General features: G+C 35.3%; 1 protein-coding gene across 2 annotated transcripts in view; it reads right to left on the bottom strand.

Moving 5' to 3' along the window:
* DMXL1 (Dmx like 1) overlaps positions 1-21,223 on the bottom strand; it is a gene marked incomplete at both ends in the record, with an annotated part of 217,767 nt that overhangs the window by 177,504 nt on the left and 19,040 nt on the right. For both annotated transcript variants that reach the window (XM_080698416.1, XM_080698415.1), the window contains 4 exons: positions 1,550-1,682; positions 9,729-9,807; positions 14,856-14,927; positions 19,625-19,750. In XM_080698416.1, coding sequence (XP_080554542.1) covers positions 1,550-1,682; positions 9,729-9,807; positions 14,856-14,927; positions 19,625-19,750 — 410 coding nt within the window. The remainder of the gene's footprint in view (positions 1-1,549; positions 1,683-9,728; positions 9,808-14,855; positions 14,928-19,624; positions 19,751-21,223) is intronic.

Genomic DNA, 21,223 nt, shown 5'->3' on the forward strand with positions numbered 1-21,223 from the left:
AAACCAGCGCTAGAGAAAATACTCAAAGAGATTAACTACAAAGAAGAAACAGGTAACACATATCAGAACCAGAGAAACAAGATTTTCTATCCAACAAACAACTAAGATTGGTTATCTTTGGAGATTCATTATTTATGTTAGTCTTTTACCTATTCTAAATTGTATTGTTTGCTTTTATTATTGCCAATTTTAGGATTTCTATTTGGAATATTAATATACCTTCAGATATAGCATTTAGAAATATTTTATCCCATTCTATCAGTAACTTTTAACTCTGTTTACACTGTCCTTGGATATACAATATTTTTTTATTTTTTAGGGAGTTTACCCTTCTGTTGCCTGTGCCATTGAAGTCATATCCAAGAAATCACTGCCAATTTCAATGTTGTGAGGTTTTATGACCCAGATTTTCTTCTAAAAGTTTATAGTCTTAAGATTTATATTTAGGTCTTTTATCTATTTTGAGTTAATATTTGTATATGGTGTTAGGTAAGGGTCCAATTTTATTCTTTTTCATGTAATTATTATTTTTTAACAATATTTAGTTAAAAGATTACTATTTCCTCCACCAAATGTTCGTGGAAACCTTGTTCAAAAATAAATTGACAATATATGGAAGAATTTATCTCCAGGCTTTTATTTAACTCCAATGGTTTATTTATCTGCCTTTATAACAGTACTACACTGTTGAAACATAAGGTTTGAAATCAGAAAATATACATCTTCTAGCTGTGTTCTTTTTCAAGATCGTTTTGGGTATCTAGAGTCCATATTCCATATTAGGATAGATTTTTTCTGAAAAATAAATAAATAAATGAATGTATGATAGTTTCAACTAAAAAAAAATATTCTGTGGTAGGAAAGAAAGCAAAAAGAAATACTAAAATATTATCTTTAAGTCATCAAAAGCTTGGTATCAGACAAATGAAACTTTTATGTGAGATTAGCATTGTTAATTTTGGATAAATTGCTATAATACTAGATGTCAACCACTAAACCAAGCATGGGAAGGAGGGATGGGGAGAGGGAACAGGGTGGGGATTGGGTAGGGGCTAATTGGGTGATATGTGCATGTATATCTATAAATTTTTTTTATTCCATTATAATGTATGAATACAGTGTACCAATAAAAAAAATTTTTTAAAGTAGAAATCCAGTGAAATTTGGAATATATATATATATATATATATATATATATATCAACATATAAGACATGGAAAAAACATACTTTCTCATAATAGAAAGCCTCCATTCAAAAGCATGAAAGTGTTTCTTTGTCTCTGAATAATTCTGCAAATTTGCACTTAATTATCTTCATATATACCTTATATATTTTTTATTATTCTTTTTAGTTACTTTATTTGACTTTTTTCATTAAATAGATCTTTGGGACATGGAAAATGGTGAATTATCTGTGTCCAAGAAAAATCATGTCATAGACTAAAAGAAATCAATGTTAGTATGGTTTTACACAAAGTAAAAGGCATTTTTAATATAATAAAACCATAAAGAACAGGTTTATCAACTTAATCGTTAATTAACTGCTTACTTGCAATACCAAATGCATCTCCAATCCCCAATGTTGATCTCTGTTTTATCTGAATTTTCATCTCCAGTTGGCTTCTGCAAGTTAGTATTGGACCAGAGTTGCAAACAGCTAGAACCAGTTAAAAGACGGCTGCCTAAAAAAAATTCACAATTTTTAATTAGATATTAAACAATGAGTTAAGTTACAGGCTCAAGAGTTTCATATGATACTATAAAGATAATACAACTTTTTAAAAATGTCAAATAATAAGATATTTGTGGGAATGGGTAAGAGGCCTGTATTTTAACTTTTTTGAAAAAGTGTGGAAAAGAAAGGAAGAGATCTCGGGGTCTTTCAATTCATTATACATTGAATGAGTATCCTCCTTACACCACACACTGTGTTAGGCAGTGGGGTATAGTGACAAATAAAATACTATCCTTTCTCATGATTATTCACATTACAGCAGGAAGATATGAAAATACTATACTCAATGTATGAGTATTAGAAATATGATAGAAATGTGTGCTAAGTTTTAAAGAGAAATTATGTACACCTATAGTGAAAAAGCATTATGCAAAGTGGTGAAATGTAACTTAATCCTAAGTGAAAAGGAAACAGTAGAACAGACAAGCATTTCAGAAAGGACACTTAACACAAAGCACATATATTTTCTTAAAAATGCCTCTTAATCTAGGGTGGTTAAGAAATAAGGTGCATATTAAGGCTAGAATACACTACAAGGTTGTAAAAAAAAATGTCAGAGTACTATTGTAAAGCATTTTTTCAAGTTCATAAGGAGTTTGGGCTTTGTTATAGGTATATGAGAATAAAAGGTTTTGTAGAAAGAGGGAAAGGTTTCCATAACTGAATCTGTATTTTAGAATAAGAGGTCTTAACTGAAGGAGCAATCAACTGATGAATTTGAAGAAGCCCATGAGCCTCCCTTCACTGAGATAATAGACAAAAGTACATTTTCCTAGAGATATAATCTATAAATTTCATCATACTTTATTTTGCGGTATGGGGATGGAATCTCAAATTTATGTCCCCAGCCCTATTTTTTATTCTTTATTTTGAAAAAGGGTCTTATTGCATTGCAAAGCACCTCACTAAGCTGAGGCTGGCTGAGAACCACAATGCTCCTGTCTCAGTCTATTGAATGCTGGGATTACAAACGTGCACCACCACACCCAGCTTCATCATACTTTTAAAGACTCTAGTATATAAATACGGTTAACAACTCTTTTTAGAAAATAACTCTAGAAACAGATGAGATGAAAATATAAGAGACAGGAAACCTGGTCAATGAACTATAATAATTCAGATGGTAAGTCATGAGGATCTGAATTACATATTAAAGAAAGATATGTAGAGAACTAGCTGTATACAAATATAATTTTGTGACATCAACAATGAAAAGTGGTTGGGACAGAGATGTTAAGGCTCTGAAATTAAGTTTGTATGTTAATGAAGTTTGCATAAATTCAAGTTAGTGTGATAACTTTAGATGTTAAATGTAATCCCCAAGGTAACCATAAAGAAAATAAGCTACATAATATACACAAAAAGAAATGAGAAAGGAATTTAATTAAATATTTTGCTATAGAAAATCAACTAAACACTAAAGAACAACATAGAAGAAGCCTGTGGACATTATATTAACTAAAACAAGCTAAATATCACATCACACACACACACACACACACAGACACACACATATATATATATATATATATATATATATATATATATATATTTTTTTTTTTTTTTTTTTTTTTTTTGGTGGTACTGGGGTTCCTGAAAACTCTTCTACCTCTGGGCTACACTCCCAGACCTGTTTTTATACATTTTTTTTTTTGAAACGGTGTCTCTTAAGCTAATATGGCTGGCTTCGAACCTGTGCGATCCTCCTGTCTCCACCTCCCAAGCAGGGGATTAGAAGCCTGTGCCACCACGCCCAGCAAATGACAAATATTTTATGTCTGCACTTATGTAGTCAAAAGTCACAGAGAAAACTAGAACAGTGGTTGCTAGGACTGGAAAAAAGAATCAAGAAGAGTTGTGGTTTTTTGTTGTTGTTGTTGTTTTGTACTAGTGAGTGAACCTAAGCCCATTCTACATTTTAGCTACACCCCCCAGCCCTATTTTTATCTTTTATTTTGAAACAGGACCACACTAAACTACAGAAGTCCTCACTAAGTTGTTGAGGCTGGCCAAGAATCTAGGATCCCTCTTTCAACCTCCCCCAATACTGGGGAGTATGCACCATCACACCCAAGTTGGAAGTTGCTTTTTTTTTTTTTTTTCTGGCGGTGGAACCCAGGGGCATTCAACCTCCGAGTTGCACACCCTGCCCTATTTTTTATTCTTTATTTTGAAACCAGATCTCACTGAGTTGCAGAGGGCCCCACTAAATAGCTGAGACTGTCTGGGAACCGCGATCCTCCAGTCTCAGCCTGCAAATGCTGGTATTAGAAGCATGCATCACCACGCCTGGTTTTTGGAAGTTGCTATTTAATGATTGCAGATTTACAAGTTGAAAAAAATGGTGGAGACAGGAGGACTGCGCATGTTCAAAGCTAGCCGCCCTGGCTTAAGAGACCCTGGCTTAAGAGACCCAAAATAAAAAATATATAAAAAAAAATAGGTCTGAGAGTGTAACCCAGAGGTAGAAGGATTTCCAGGAACCCCAGTACCACCAAAAAGAATAATAATAATAAAATAAAAAAATATGGAGATAGATGGTAGTGATGTTTGTGTTACGGTGTGGGGAAACTGTTCCCGGGGACCCCTGTTTGGGTCCCAGACACAATTTTCCCCAAACCACAACAAAACCCAAAACACAGAAAAAAACAAAAAACCGTGGGTTCTTCTCCTGAGCTAAGGACAAGTATACATAGCTCGGACACTTGCTGAAGTAATTTTAAAAAGTTTATTAAAAAGATAGAAATACAGAAGATAGTTACAGCCCCATGCAAATAAAAAGCCCCATGGGTGGGGGGGGGCGGTTCAGGCCAATTCACCACCCCAAAGATACAGCACCTGGACTGGACTTTTTATACACATTACCTCCATCTTGTTTACATAATTCTGATGTGGTAAATGTCAGTAGTAAATGTCCCTGTAAGGTTCCTCCCCCAGCAAGGTGTGGCAAGGTGTCTCCTTTCATGGAAGGTCGGCCCCTCCTCCCATCCTAGCTAGTTTATCTAATCCTGTAGATCCTCCCATCCTAGCTAGCTTATCTAATCCTGTAGATCTGTCTTTAGACAAAGAAAGGCCTAGTTCCCCTCTCCTATTGACTTGCTAATTACTTTTAGCTAAGTCAATCTAAATTTCAATAGCTGTTTGCTTCCTTACCTAAGCCAAGCCTTTCTCTCTCCAGGTCTGCCATTTTGACACAACTATTTCTGAAATATATCTATTAATAATCAGAGCTTTCTCAAATCTTCCTAAGCCATTCCCAATACTGGTACAGTTTGTACAACATTAGGAATATACTTAATATCACTGAATTGTACACTTTAAAACAGCTAAGATGGTAAATGTTACATATATTTTACCAAAATAAAAATTTGAAAAGGCAAAAATAAAAAATTGTCAAGGTTTAACAACTACAAAAAAAAAATAAAAGTGAAAATAAGTTTCAACTCTATGAGTTGGAAACTGAGTAGAAAACTGTACTATCATTCATACAAAGAGGATTAAAACACACAACAATTTTGGCCAAAAAATACATAAAGGCAATAAATAAATTATTCATATCAGCAATACATACTATGGATTTGTGTCTTTCTGGAATTGATCACTTTCTTATTTCAAAAGAAAAGTTGATCTGTAGCAAAAGTATAAATTTTAGAAATCCCTGTCTCTAAATCTCAAGTAAGCTACTTAATTAGCCAGGTGAATAGAATCACACTGAATAATCTTCTGAACCTATATTTTCTCAGCTGTAAATTAGAGGTAATATAGAACTGATGACTTACAGTAAGATGCAGTAATGAATTTGGAATACTACAAAAAGTTGGTTACCAACACTATCTGAAGAAAAATTTTTACTTCCCAAATGCCTGGCATATTAAATATAGTAATTAAATATTAATCAGACCCAAAATACTATATTATTTAGAATGTTTAAAATTGGTTTATGAATAATTACATACAAAGTTTTAAAAATTATTAATATACTAATTTTATTATAATAATAAACCACTTCACAATCAAACACTAAATACAAAAATAAACTATTTTATGTGAATTCTAGAAAAAAATTAAAACAGTAGCTTAGTCATGAACTATTTTCAAGCCCCTAATAAATGTTAAAAAAAAAAGTAAATAAGTAAATATACTGTAAAGATGATTTTAGAGAAATTTACTGAAAAGATGATTTTAGAGAAATTTAATATTAATACTATCCTCTAAAGCATTAGTAGTAATAGGTACAAAAATTCTAAGTTTAAAAGAAATCTCACTCTATTCAAATATTAAATGTTATTTTGCAGTTATTAATATACTTCAAGTAGACAGCAAGTTTGCTCACTAACAATATTTTTATAGGGCTCTGTCTTGTACTTTCATACTTACTGTCATATCTGATCATTAAAAGACAATCTTATGAAACAGGTAATCTCTGTAACCTTTTTTTAGGTACTGGAGATTGAACCCAGAGGCATTCTACTTCTGAGCTATATCCCCAGCCCTACTTTATTTTTGTATGTTTATTTGTAAACAGGGTCTCACTAGGTTAATGAGTCTCAGTACTTGCTGCGGCTGTGCTTAAATCTTCAATCCTCCTATCTCAGCCTCCCAAGTACTGGAATTACAAGGTCGCACCACCACACATGGCTGAAATATGTATGATCTAAATATAAAAAAAAAAATCAAAGTATGGTGGCACGTGCCTATATTCCTAGTACTTAGGAGGATGAGAAAGAAGGAATGTAGGTTCAGAAAGAGCCTCAGCAGTGTAGTGAAACTCTCAGCAACCTAGCAAGACCTTGTTTCAAAACAAAACATAGAGCCGGGCTGGTGGTGCACACTTGTAATGCTAGCGCTTGGGAGGCAGAGACAGGAGGATCACACTGGTTCGATGCCTGCCTCACTGGCTTAAGAGACCCTGTTTCCAAATAAAAATATAAAATAGGTCTGGGAGTGTAGCCCAGAGAAGGGTTTCCAGGAACCCCAGTACCACCACCACAAAAAAAAAAAAAAAAAAAAAAAAACATAGAGCCAGGGGTGGAGGCACACGCTTGTAATCCCAGCATTTGGGAGGCTGAGACTGGAGGATCACGGTTCGCAGACAGCCTCAGCTACTTAAGTGAGGCCCTCCACAACTTAGTGAGACCCTGTTTAGAGGTGCAAATGCCCCTGGGTTCCATCCCCAGACCCACAAAAATAAAAATAAAAAAATAAAAATAAAAAAGGCTGGGGTTCAACTCAGAGGTAGAATGCCCCCGGGTTAAATCCCCAGTACCACACACACACACACACACACACACACACACAAATACAACAACAACAACAAAAAATAAGTAACCATTTTTAATCCTTTGAGTAACCTGATTGCAATTACAAAACTAGTAGTCAAATAATGAACATTATTGAGAAGTGAATATATTCTGCAAACCTAAATATAAATAAAATAGAATCACTGACCTTGTCTATTAAAAATAAAAACATGCAAACAAATAATTTGTCATCCAAAAACAGACACTTGTAAGGTAAAAGACTACACTATCAATAATCCTATAAGGAGAAAAGGAGTAAACCAGTGAGTAAGTCACTTACCTACAGTAGAATTAGATTCAAAAGGCTGTCTGAAATGCCAAATTTGAACCCAGGTAAAACTTCTTTTTACTATAAGCATAAAATATATAGGTAGTGCTATGGTTTGGATGTACTTTAACCCCAAGGGTTTATGTGTAGGGTAGTAATGTGGGATTGGTTAGATCTTTTAGAGAAGCCCAGTAGGAAGTCTTTGGGGTCCTGTTCTCAGAAGGGATTAGGACAGCTCTGGTGGGACCTCTCAGTCAGTCCTCCTGTTATAAAAGGAGTATGCCTGGCCACTCCCTGTCACTCTGGTTTCCTACCGCATTGTTACTTCTAACTCCCATAGGGGCTCTTGCCATAATGCCATCTGCCATGAGGCCCTCACCAAAAGCTAAATGGGGCTACCCAATCTTGGGCTCTCAGCCTCCAAAACTGTAAGCTAAATAAACTTTTCTTTAGAGTTACCCAGCTTTAGGTATTTTGTTATAAAACAGCAACAAAAAAGGACTAATATAGTTCAGTTACAAACTAGTAAGCATCAATCTTACTAAGTTATAAGAAGAAACATTTTAAAACCAATCTTTAAAAAATTCTCAAAGTGTATCTTTTATTTTCTAAAATAATTTCAAAAGGTTCTGAACTTTGTGATCTAAATCAACATTTTTATCAGATACTTTATCTACTATAAAATTATTTCCTCTACCTAAAATGATGACCTCTTTGTTTGTTTGGTGATACTAGGAATTGAACCCAGGGGCTTTTAAAATTCTGAGCTACATCCAATTCTGTTTTTATTTATTATTATTATTTTTTTTTTGCAGTACTGTGGATGAAATTCAGGGGCATTCTACCTCCAAGCTACACCCCCAATCCTATATTTTATTCTTTATTTTGAAACCACGCAGAGGGCCTAAGTAGCTGAGGCTGTCCACAAACCGCGATCCTCCAGGTCTCAGCCTCCCAAATGCTGGGATTACAAGCATGTGCCACCACTCCCAGCTAAAAAAAACTGTATATTCTTGACTACAATTTCTATTACTATATGTATGATATGCAAGCATTTTAAACTGCACATGTCCATTACTTATGTTTTACTACTTCTGACTCCTACAGATTACTTTTCTTAAGGTTTCAATCTCAAATGCAGTTGTCAAGTCATGTCAATTCTATTGACTAAAGAGATTCCAAATCCATGTATTCCTTTCATTAGTCATTAACTCATTTAATATGAATTGAATACCAGCCACAGTGCCTAGCATATATGAGGCCCTGGGTTAGATTCCCAGCAAAGCAAAAAGCCAACCAAATCAACCAACAAAAAAAAAAAAAAAAAAAAAAACCACCTATAATAGTTTAAGACAACTTAAAATAATTATGGCTGGGGGCGCAGGTGGAGCTCACTGGTACAACATGTGCTTAGCCTGCAACCTGGACTCAATCCTCTGCACAAAAAAAAATTAAACAACTAAATACAAATTTCTTAACATGTTTTTAAAGGTCTTCCATAACACACTGCTGTTTGATTGCCTCACCACAATTCACTGGACCTCACTGCTGACACTTACTGAATATAGCTGTGCTATCTTTCTCTGTGCCTTTGCTCAGTGTAGTAGAATGGTAGATGGCTCCCCCAAATCATGTCACCTTATGTCTATGTCCCCCATCTCTTGAATATGACTGGACTAGTAACTTGATTTGATCATATAATGTGGCAGGAATAACATTCTGAGATCCCCAGCCTGGGGCTAGGGAATCCCTATAGCTTGTGCTTTCACTCTCTAAATCCAGTTATCCTGAGAAATTAAGGCTGTCATGTTAGAGAGACCATAGAAACATTAGCTCAAATGGTGAATGCCCACATGTTCCAAAAGATAGCAAAAACCAAGGCTCATATATGGGAATTAAGTTTTTCTTGGATACTCTAATAAAAGACAAGCTACTTGTTCTATCTACTACTATACAAAACAAGAAACAAGTCTTTCCCACCGAACCCTGTAGTGATTCCTGACCTATAAAACATACTCATTAAAATGACATATGTTAAGATGGGTTTTTGATACAGAGGTAAATAACAACATATACTAGTGATCCCTTCTCCAAATTAATTTCTTTTTCCTACTCCATCTACTCTACTCTCATTGTTAAAATCTATCAGCTAGTTAGGCCAAAAGGTTCCTCTTCAATGGAACCTTGATTCCTCAGATAAAATTTATCTTTTCCAAAGACAATAAGCATTCCTAGATTTATCATATCCTATCATTTACTCATGTACATCGTTATCTTCATTTCAATATAAACTGTGAAAGGGTGCAAACTGTTTTATTCACTTTTGTACTCCCCATAATCTTACAACATAAAGTACATGAAAATAATAAAGCAACAGCCTAGGCAAGTGATATTTCATTTAAGTTAATCTCGCTTATTTTCTTACCTGTAGGATCCCAAGTTATATTGTGCGCTATTGATTCCAGAAAGAATTGACCACTTTTCTGCCACTGACTATAAAATTCCTAAAATTAGAAAAAATCATTAAGACAACTATGATGAGTATCTTTTTTGTCAAATTCCTATGTTCATTATTCTTACAATACATGCCTGCAGTCATTTTTAAGAACAAAATATTCCATTTTATAATATGGTAATACATGATGGAAGAAATAACTAAGAAAATACCCAATGCTGGATCCACAATTTTTAGTATAAGCAAGCAAAAACATATGCCATCTTACATAATAATCTTATAAACCTCAGACTGAGTCATTACTTTTATTATTTTTATTATAGTTAGCACCAACAGTTTAATTTTAAATGTGTCTATGGCTCTACTATATGAAGTTTCCATCTCAAAATACTTCATCCCTATTTGAGATGATGATATGTGGGAAAATACAGAATAAGAGACATAGTGCTTCCTTAATACTACATAATATAAGGCAGTTATTTCTTAAAGCAGTGTTGTTCAAACTATTTTTGCCTATGTATCAGTAGGAATACATTTTGTACAGTGAGCCAGAATACATATACATGTATATATAAATACAACCTAGTGCTAGTCTTACTACATATGAAGTACCATAACATTTTCTATTTCCTTCTCCTTTATAACTGTTCATTTATTTAGGTACTGGGGATTGAACCCATTCAACCTCTGGGCTATATTGCCAGCCCTTTATTTGTTTATTTGTTTTGAAACAGGTTCTTTCTGAGTTGCTAAGGCTAGCCTTGAACCTGTGATCCTGCTGTTTCAGCCTCCCAAGTACTGGGATTACAGGCATGCACCACCACATCTGGCTTGTCTTTTCTTTCTTTCTTCTTTTATTATTTTACTTTGTGTGTGGAAGGGGAGTGGGTGGGTTGGGTACTAGGGATAGACCCCAAGGACATTCTCTCTCTGAACTAAATCTCCAACCCTTTTAAAATTTTTTGTTTTGAAACAGAGTCTCCCTACATTGCTGACTTTGCTGAGGCTGTCCCTGAGCCTGCAATCCTCCAATCTCAGCCTCTCAAGTACTGAGATCACAGGTGGGCACCATCACACCCAGCTTGTATTTTTTTTTAATTCATATTACAGCCTATTAACTTAATTTCACTACTCACTAATAGATTATGATCCATAAATACTCTTTTAATGTAGTGGCTACCAAGTAGTACAACAAAGAACAGCCTAAGATGTTCATTAAAAGATCAAATTTCCAAGACCCATACCCAAAAATTCTGATTCAAAGGATCCATTTTGGGTCACAAGAACAAGTGCTCTAAACCAACATCTCCCCCCAACACCCAAAAAACCAATATCCCAGGTCATTTTGATAAACAGGTAGTCTACAGAATATACTTTTATGAAACACTGACATTGCAGGAATGACTCTCAATCACACAGAATGTCAGAATCCTCTCTAGAATTAGACTGGTCTATGTCAGGCTGGATTACATCCGCGGAGCTCAGGGAATGGTGGTGGGAATTAGGTAGAGAGCAGAGATCAAGGCCTCTGCTTTCACATCATGGAGGCCAGTAGCAAGTGTCGGGGGATTCAATCTCCAGTATACATAAACAGAAGCAACCCCACACCTACAGGTTTTATAACTTGCACAGCAAGATCTGGACATGTGTCCACCAATAATTCTTCAATGTACTCCTCATGAAGAACCTTTCCCTCAGCTGGACGTGGTGGCACAGTTGTAATTCCAGCATTTGGAAGGCTAAGACAGGAGGATCGCAGTTCGCAGCCGGCCTCAGCTACATAGTGAGGCCCTCTACAATTCAGTGAGATCTTTTTTTTGTGTGTGGGTGGTACTGTGATTCCTGGAAACCCTTCTACCTCTGGGCTATACTCCCAGACCCATTTTATACTTTTTTATTTGGAAACAGGGTCTCTTAAGACAGTGAGGCTGGCTTTGAACTTGCACAATCCTCCTGTCTCCACCTCCCAAGCACAGGGATTACAAGTGTGCACCACCACACCCGGCGTAACAGTGTGTCTTTTAAGTTGGTTTCCTCATTATTTTGCTCTGAATGGGGTAAGCAACTTTTTAAAAAATGTTTATTGGTGCATTGTAGTCATACATCTTAATGGAGTACAAGATAGTGGAGGCATACATGCACACATCACCCAATTAGCCCTTACACAACTTTTAAAATGTATTTTAGAACTGCCAATTACTAATTCATAAAGCTATAAAAAGCCTCTAATATTAGATTCACTAGGCAATCTTCTGAACACAAGCAGAAATAAGAAAGAATTGTGCTCTTTTCAAATTTAAAGATAGATGACAATCGACAGAAAATATTTTTCATTAAAACAAGGAAGAAAAAATGCTCACACCTAAAAATCAATAGATGGTTTTATTCTTAGTTCTGTGGCTCAACAGTTGTTTCATTGGTCAAGTCACTTTTTTCCTTTGGGTCTCTACTGTTTTATTCATTTATTTTTATTTTATTTTTTTATTTTTTATTTTTTATTTTTTGCAGGTCTGGGAATGGAACCCAGGGGCATTTGACCTCCGAGCTACACCCTTTGCCCTGTTTTTTATTCTTTATTTTGAAACAGGGTCTTAATAAGTTGTGGAGGGCCTAAGTAGCTGAGGCTGTCTGTGAACCACAATCCTCAGGTCTCAGCCTCCCAAATGCTGGGACTACAAGCGTGCGCCACCATGCCCGGCAACTGTTTTATTCATTTAAAGAAAAAAGAAGAAAAAAAAATGGCTGTTTAAAATTAGCTCAGATGTAATTTGTATGATACTAATGAGTTAAGTGGACATGACATAAAAATGAACAAGAGATATATAAAGATATTTCTACTCTGTTTAACTCTTTACATTTCTACACTGTCTCTGATATGTCATCGTTATAATAACTCCATCAAGAATAAGTATTAGGCAGTTTCAGAATTGAACAAAGAACCTCATAAGATTTATGTGTGTGGGTTAATAGTTAGAAAGCAGCAGAAATAGAAACCAGTGACTTCTAACACGTTGCTTTTTTATTTTTACTACTCTCTGCTGATCTCTCTTATAAGTCTTATCTTCAGTAGAGATGAAGAAAATAATGTGGTCCATTAAAGCGCCTATAAAATATACTACATAATCCCAACTTTATACACTACTGGTTAACTGAGGTTCACAACTACTTCTGAAAATAGCTTCTTTACAAAGAAAATCATTCATTGATCAGATAGCAGTTATAATGCTGTGTGTGTGCGTGCGCGTGCGTGCGTGTTAAAATAAAAGCAAGAAATTAAGTTCTGGACGTATGTTAAGGCCCAGAAAGTAAGCTGGGCACAGTGGCACATACCTGTAATCTAGCACTTGTGAAGCTTAAACAGGATGATCGCAAGTTAGGGGCCAGTCTCAGAAGTTTAGCAAGACCTCAGCAACTTAGTGAGACCCTATTTCAAAATAAAAAAGAAAAGAAACCAAACTACCAAACTAATGCATGTGTATCTATGTTCATAGCTGCACAATTCACCATAGCCAAACTATGGAACCAGCCAAGATGTCCATCAACAGATGAATGGATTACAAAACTGTGGGATATGTACACAATGGAATTTTACTCAGCCATCAAAAAAAACTCAATTACATCATTTCCAGGGAAATGGATGGAACTGGAGGACATTATGCTAAGTGAGATTAGTCAGTCACAAAAAATAAGAAATCAGATGCTTTCCCTAATATGTGAGAATTAGGGAGTAAAGAGGAGCAAACAAGATAACCTAAAGGAAGAGAAAGGAGGGGGAAGAGAAAAATCTCTAAAGCACACAATGTACTTAAACATATCGAAGTCAATCACTAAGCCAAGCAAGGAAGGGAGGGATGGGGAGGGAATGGGGTGGGATTTGGGTAGGGGTTAAATCAGCGATGAGTACATGTTTGTACACACAAGTTTTTTACCCCAATAAGTTGTATGAATATAATGCACCAATAAAAAAATAAAAAAATAAAAAAAATAAAAAATAAAAAATAAAATAGGGCTGGGGGTGTGGTTCAGAGTTAGAATGCCCCTGAGTTCAATTCTCAGTACCAACAAAACAGTAAAACCAAAAATCCTGAAAGAATATACATATAAAAAGAAAAGCCACACAATGGAATTCTACTCAGCAATAATTAAGCCATTTACAGGCAAATAGAAAGATCTGGGGAACATTATGTTAAATGAGATTAGCCAGTTACAGAGAGTGAAGGGTCATGTGTATTCTCTCATATACAAGAGGGACAGTGGAGCACTGGAGAAGGCCTAGGGTAGGTAGAACTAATGAAGAAACATTGGGGATGTGAATTACCAATGCTAATCTCAGTATCATGTAGGAGAGGGGAAGAGAAGGGTGGGGCAGGGAAAGCTCAACAAGTACTGTGTGCATGTATGTCCCTCTCGCTCTAAACTACATTATGATGTGAGACTACAATGAAAGATTAAGTGTGGGTGTGGGTTTGTAATAACAAAAAAAAAAAAAAAGAAAAAGCAGAGTAAAGTGTATAAGGATAGAGCTAACTATCAAAAATAAAGGGTCAGATATGGCTGCACAATAGTGTTTGATTACAGTAATAAACTTACTGCTAAATATTGTTATTGACTCTTTAAATATTTATTATAAAAGTGTGTTAAATTAGGCGTGGTGGCACATGCTTGTAATCCCAGCGCTTAGAAGGCTGAGACAGGAGGATTGCACAGGTTCAAAGCCGCCTCAGCTATTTAGTGAGGCTCTCAGCCACTTAATGAGACTCTGTTTCCAAATAAAATATAAAATAGGTCTGGGAGTATAGTCTGGAGGTAGAAAAGCCCCTAGGTTCCACCCCCAATACTACAAAAAAATAAAATAAAAATGTATTCGAAGGGAAAAAATAAAGTATTTCAAGACAACTCACTGGCACAATTTAATATAATTCTATTCCAATGAGAAAAATATTTAAGTGTATTTTAATACAAACATAGGATTTAACATGTATCTCCAATTATCCTGTACAATTTATATTGGTTATTTGATGGCCACTCTTATTTTATACCCTTTTAATACAAAAGACATTTCAATTTCTAAAAGAAAAATGACCAAATTTTACTGACCAAATTTTTCTTTTGTTTCTGTAGATTAACTGGTTCAAAGACAGAGATAACGTTTCCATAGGAGGCTGCAATCTTTTGAAAAGATAAAAGAAAATGATATATTATAGAGATATTAACTTACTTATGGATCACAAGAGCAAATTAAATAACATAATTTTAAATACACAATACACACATAATTCCATTCAACAGTATTTGAGATGTCAGTTTTGAATCTGGACTAGAGTCCTAGCACAGTTACCAGATTTTAACTAGCAAGTTAATCTCTCTCAACCTTAGTTTCCCTGTATTTATAATATGCACAATACTACCTTCCTATTTTAAGGACTTAAATAACATCTTAAAACACTTAACATATAATAAATTATATATAATATTCATAGAAAATGTTAATTCTTTTCCTCACAGAAAATAATTCAATATAATTGTTGCCAAATGTAGAGTATGACATGATTTAAAAATTAGTGATAAGCCAGGCATGGAGGCGCACTCTTGTAATCCCAGCATTTGGGAAGCTGAGACCAGAGGATCGCAGTTCGTGGACAGCCTCAGCTACTTAGTGAGGCCCTCTGCAACTGAGCAAGACCCTGTTTCAAAATAAAGAATAAAAAATAGGGCAGAGGGTGTAGCTCGGAGGTCGAATGACCCTGGGTTCCATCCCCAAACCCACACACACACAAAAAAAAATAGTGATAGCTGGATATGGTGGTGCACACTATGATACCAGTATTTGGGAGGCTGAGACAGGATTGCGGTTTCATTGTCAGCCTTTGCAACTTAGTAAGGCCCTCCACAACTCAGTGAGACTCTGTTTCAAAATAAAAAATAAAGCCGGATGTGGTGGCACACGCTTGTAATCCCCATACTTGGGAGGCGGAGACAGGAGGATCACGCAGGTTCAAAGTCAGCCGCGCCGGCTTACGAGACCCTGTTTCCAAATAAAAATATTAAAAAAAGTAGGTCTGGGAGTGTACCCCGGAGGTAGAAGGGCTTCCAGGAACCCCAGTAGCACCAAATAATAATAATAATAATAATAATGATAATGATAATAATAATAATAATATAAAAAATAAAAAATAAAATAAAATAGGACTTGGAATGCAGCTCAGAGGTACAATGCCTCTGGATTCAATCCCCAGCGCCACAATGAATGAATGAATGAAAATAAAGCAGTGTTGAAGAAATCTATCCTCGATGTTTACAATTCTGTCAGTGTATATATAGTTTTTAAAAAGCAATATTAAGCTGGGCATGATGATACACACTTATAATCTCAGTATTTGGGAGGCTGAGACAGAAAGAGGATCACTGGTTTGAGGACAGCTTCAGCAATTTAGTGAGACCCTATTTCAAAACAAAAGATAAAACGGAGCCAGGCATGATGGCGCACACTTGTAATCCCCACACTTGGGAGGCTGAGACTGGAGGATCGCATGGATTCAAAGCCAGCCTCAGCTACTTAGTGAGGCTCTTAGCAACTTACTGAGACCCTGGTTGCAAATAAAATATAAAATACATCTGAGAGTATAGCCCAGAGGTAGAAAGCCCCTGGGTTCCACCCCCAGTACCATCAAAAAATAAAATAAGATAAAAAGGGCTGGGAATCTCAGAGGTAGCATACACTTGGCTTCAATCTCCAATACTATTTAAAAAATAAAACCAAAAAGATCTACTTCTCTGTGAATTCTCTCAGAGTGTGTGTGTGCGTCATGCATATGTGTATGTATGTATTTTTTTAACATTCTATTTTGTCTTTTAGTTTCATTCTTTCATTATTTTTAAAAACTTTTTTATAAACTGGGGGGACTGAGCACTGGAAATTGAACCCGGGGCCTAGCACATATACTGTACCACTGAGATACAATCCTAATCCCTCACATTTAAACACAGTCTTTTCTAACTGTTTTATAAGGTAGATACTATTGTAGTTTCAGTAGGTTCCATGTAAAGAACATCAAAATATCACAAATTAGATGGATGGATGATAGGTAGAATGTATAAATTAGAGATAAAAAATTTAATAAATAGAGTAAGAAATAAGGATATTATATATGGGAAAAAAACTTTCAGTATGTATTTTAAGTATAAAAATCACATGCATTGAGTTGACCTGGGAGAGAGTATTTAGTCTGAGTTAGATTTCAAAAGACAGTGAATATTCAATTTTAAGAATAAGTCATAGTATAGCCGGGCATGGTGGCGCATGCTTGTAATCCCCGCGCTTGGGAGGCGGAGACAGGAGGATCACGCTGGTTCGGAGCCAGCCTCGCTGGCTTAAGAGACCCTGTTTCCACATAAAAAAGTTAAAAAATAGGTCTGGGAGTGTAGCCCGTGGGAGTGTATCCAGGCGGTAGAAGGGCTTCCAGGAACCCCAGTACCACCAAAAAAAAAAAAAAAAAAAAAGAGTAAGTCATAGTATAAACACAGATATAAAGACTTATAATCTCTTTTAGAGGTGATGCATATTTAGAGGTGAATGACCACCAACCTGGCTAGAAGAGTGTTCCTTATAACAGTATAATGAATATGAGACTAAAGTGGTAGGGTTGAGCCAGGATGGATAAGGACTCATGCCAGCTTGAACAATATGAACTTTTCCAAGGTAATGGGAAGATAAAAATGTTCTGAACCTGATGAATAACAAATAAATGAAGATTTGCCGGGCGTGGTGGCACAAGCGTGGTAGCCCCAGCATTCAAGAGACTGAGACAGGAGGATTGCAGTTCTTGCCCAGACTCAGCTACTACTTAGTGAGGTCCTATGAAACTCAGTGAGACCCTGTTTCAAAATAAAGAATAAAAAATAGGGCTGGGGGTGATGCTTGGAGGTAGAATGCCCCTGGGTTCCATCCCCCGGACTACAAAAATAATAATTAATTAATTAATTAATGCAGATGAACTTATCAGAACATTTAATTTGGTGACTGTACAAAGATAAATACTAATGACAAAATATTAGCACCTGTGTCATTGAGTAGTATATCCTTTTTTAAAAGCACACGGAAGTCCCAGGTACTAGAAAATTAAAAAAAAAAAAAATTCCTGGTATGTTGAGGAACCCTTTGATAATTATGGTATCTATAAACAAAGAAATTTGCCCTTTATTAGACTTGGTTAGTTTGGCTTGGGTTTGTTTTTATGTTGTAGATCTAACCAAGGGTCCTGCAAAGCTAGGGAAGCACTCTACCACTGAACTACATTCCCAATGTCTGCCCTTTATTAAAATGACTATAAAAGCAATGACTTCTTCATCCCAACCTGGACTACATATAGTCTAGTTTATCAGAAAAATATGGTTTTCATTGGGAATTTCATTGGGAATTAGATTCTAATATTAATTAGTTCTATGTGAGTCTGAGTGATATAAGCAAACTTTTATACAACAATAAAAAGTACGGAATACAGCGTGGCATGGCTAAGACAGGAAGATCAGAGGTTTGAGGCCAACCTCAGCAACATAGAGATCCTCCTCAACTTATTAAGATCCTATTTCAAAATAAAAAATAAAATAAGGATAGAGGTGTAGCTCAGAGGTAGGATGCCTCTGGGTTTAATCCTCAATACAACACACACACACAAAGTATAGAATTCTGTACAGCCAAGAGATCAAGCAAACATGAAGAAAATGGGGGGGGGGGTCTCAAGGATTGTTAGCATTCCATGATAAAGACCACATTTATAGTAGTGAGAAATAATAGAAGGCCTGAACAAGAGAAAGATAAGAGGCAATTATGTTAAAGAGAAGGAACAAGGGTAGCAAAAAGAAAGGTAGAATAGGTAAAGACTGTAACAACAAAACTCCTTTTACCATGAGTATCATTAGGTCCCACATAGTAACTTTTCATATCAGAAATTAGAAAAACTTTTTTTAAAGATAGGGTCCATGGATCTTACATGGCAATTTCTAATTCCTCACACTAATTGTTATAATGGGGCTGGGGGTATAGCTCAGTGGTAAAATATATGCTTAGCATGCATGAGGTCCCAAGTTCAATTACCAGAACAAATACACATAAAAAAAAGTTCTAGTGGAATCACATAATCAGTGTATTTAAATATCTATGGAAGTGAGTTATGCAAACTTCAGCCCAGTCCCCTACAAGTATAAACAGACCTTAATTATGCCTACATAATGTTATTTTAGATTTATATAAGCTACCTAATAGTATGACTCCTATCCTGGTACTATTATAGAAATGTATTTAACCTGATCTTAAAGTATATGCCCTGTTCTTGTATTTTTGTTGTTGCTATTTTACTTTCAAGGTTACTTTTTTACTTTACACATGCAGACAAAAATCCAGGCAAAGTTTTTCATTTTCTTATAGACTTGGAAATTAATAAAATATAAATTTCAGAAGAGTTACTTGTATTTTCAGCACAAAGTTTAACCAGAAGTTACAAAGAGATAACTACCTGCTTACAATGACTCTACCAAATGATTTTTCTTCAGGAAAATATTTGTAATTTATAAATAGACTGAAGATTTATTGACATTCATTAGCCTCAATCCAATTGTTAAATAAGCAAGCTTTGACCCTAGTCTACAGATAAAAAGTACTATGTTTCTTTCTCAACCCAAAGATTATACTGTATTTTAAAATTACACAGAAACAGAATTCCTGACACTCTCTAAAAAGTATTTTATAGAGCCTAAGAAATGTGTAGCCAACTACAAATTTCTAATGTAACCTACAAGTCTCTAATTCAACTTTAGAGATTTACCTAACAAAAACCATATTCAAAATAAATTTGCATTAAATTACAAACCTTGCCTTGTTGTATTGAACAGTCTACACAACCCACTTGAATATTTCCATGTTTAGCGCCTGGAATTATCTGCAATCTTTCAAAATCACTTCCCAGTATTACGACATCACATCCAGATGCATAAGCCTAAGTAAAATAAAATAAAAATGATAAATTGTCAAGAACACATAAATTATTATAGAATACTGGCATTAAATATTAAATTTTAAATAGATTTTAAATATTTTCTTTAAAATATACTTAGAACTATTTCCCTTTCTTCCTATATACAGTCCAACAGCAAATTTTCTCTATCCTATCTGCAAACTATATACCAACTGTGCACACTTCCTTATCTCCTGTGAATGATACCAGTCTTTCCTAAGCTAGTCTTCTCTCTCTTGCACTACTGTTAAGTGTAACTGCTTTCATTTTTGTCTCCTCCTAATTCATTTCCATCTTAAAGAGGTTTATCTTACTTGTATCAGCCTGGGCTCTGTTTAGCTAGCTTCTTTTCAACATGGTGCTCTCAGTCCCTCACCTATTACTTTCCATCACAAGATTTTTTGGGGGGCGGTGCTGGGGACTGAACCCAGGGGCATTCTACCTCCGAGCTACTCTCTCAGGCCTATTTTGTTTTTATTTTGAAACAGGGTTTCACTAACTTGGAGAGAGCCTCACAAGATTGTTGAGGCTGGCCACAAAGCTGTGATCCTCCTGTCTCAGCCTCTCAAGTTCTGGGATTACAAGCATGTGCCACTTTCCTGCCCAGCTCATGTGACTATTTGTATCCTACAGTATGACATGTTTATTACTGTTTGTGTCATATGTCAAATCATACATCATGATTTATAAATGTCTTATTTTCCATTTCCATTACTATAAATTAAATTCCAAGAAGGCAGAGTTCAAGTTTATCTTGTTCTCTTGCTCTAGTCCCCAATTCTAACAGAAGAGCCAGAACACAGCTAGTGCTTTATAAATATCTATAAAATAATTGAAGTATTTAATTTAACAAAAAATAGCCATCATAACCATCAAAACAAAGGGTACATCATAACCATCATAACAAAGGGTACATAGTTCAAGGCTTATTGGCAAGCATTTTACCCCCTTTCTGAACTTCACAATTTAGAACTAAACTCTTCCAAACTAGAATTTTCTTTATATGTTCTTTCCTCTCCTTTCTTTTAAATCATGGGAGTTTCTTCCATTATGGGGCACATGACTATTCCCCTAAGATTTATATATTATGGGCAGGCACAGAGAATAACATATTGACAATAAAACATCTATCACAACTGCTTTCCATCTGAGTTCTAGAAATTTTAGCAACTTCTTACTTTTTAATCACTTTTGCACATATATATATATATGTAAAAAGTCATATTTTACACATACTTTATCTCCTTAATTTTCAATACCCCTATGACATACAAAATAATAGTAATAATGATAATCACTTTTACCAAAGTCAAAATGGCTCTGCATAAGCTATCAAACACATTAGAAAAGGGACTTGAGAGAATATCCAAATAAATATGCTCATATTACAGAGAAGAAAATCAAGGCTCAAATAAACTCATGGACTTCTTGGCTACCCTGGTCTCCTAATTCTTG

Source organism: Muscardinus avellanarius (genome assembly GCF_963383645.1).
Source record: "Muscardinus avellanarius genome assembly, chromosome: 7".
Taxonomy (NCBI): Eukaryota; Metazoa; Chordata; class Mammalia; order Rodentia; family Gliridae; genus Muscardinus; species Muscardinus avellanarius.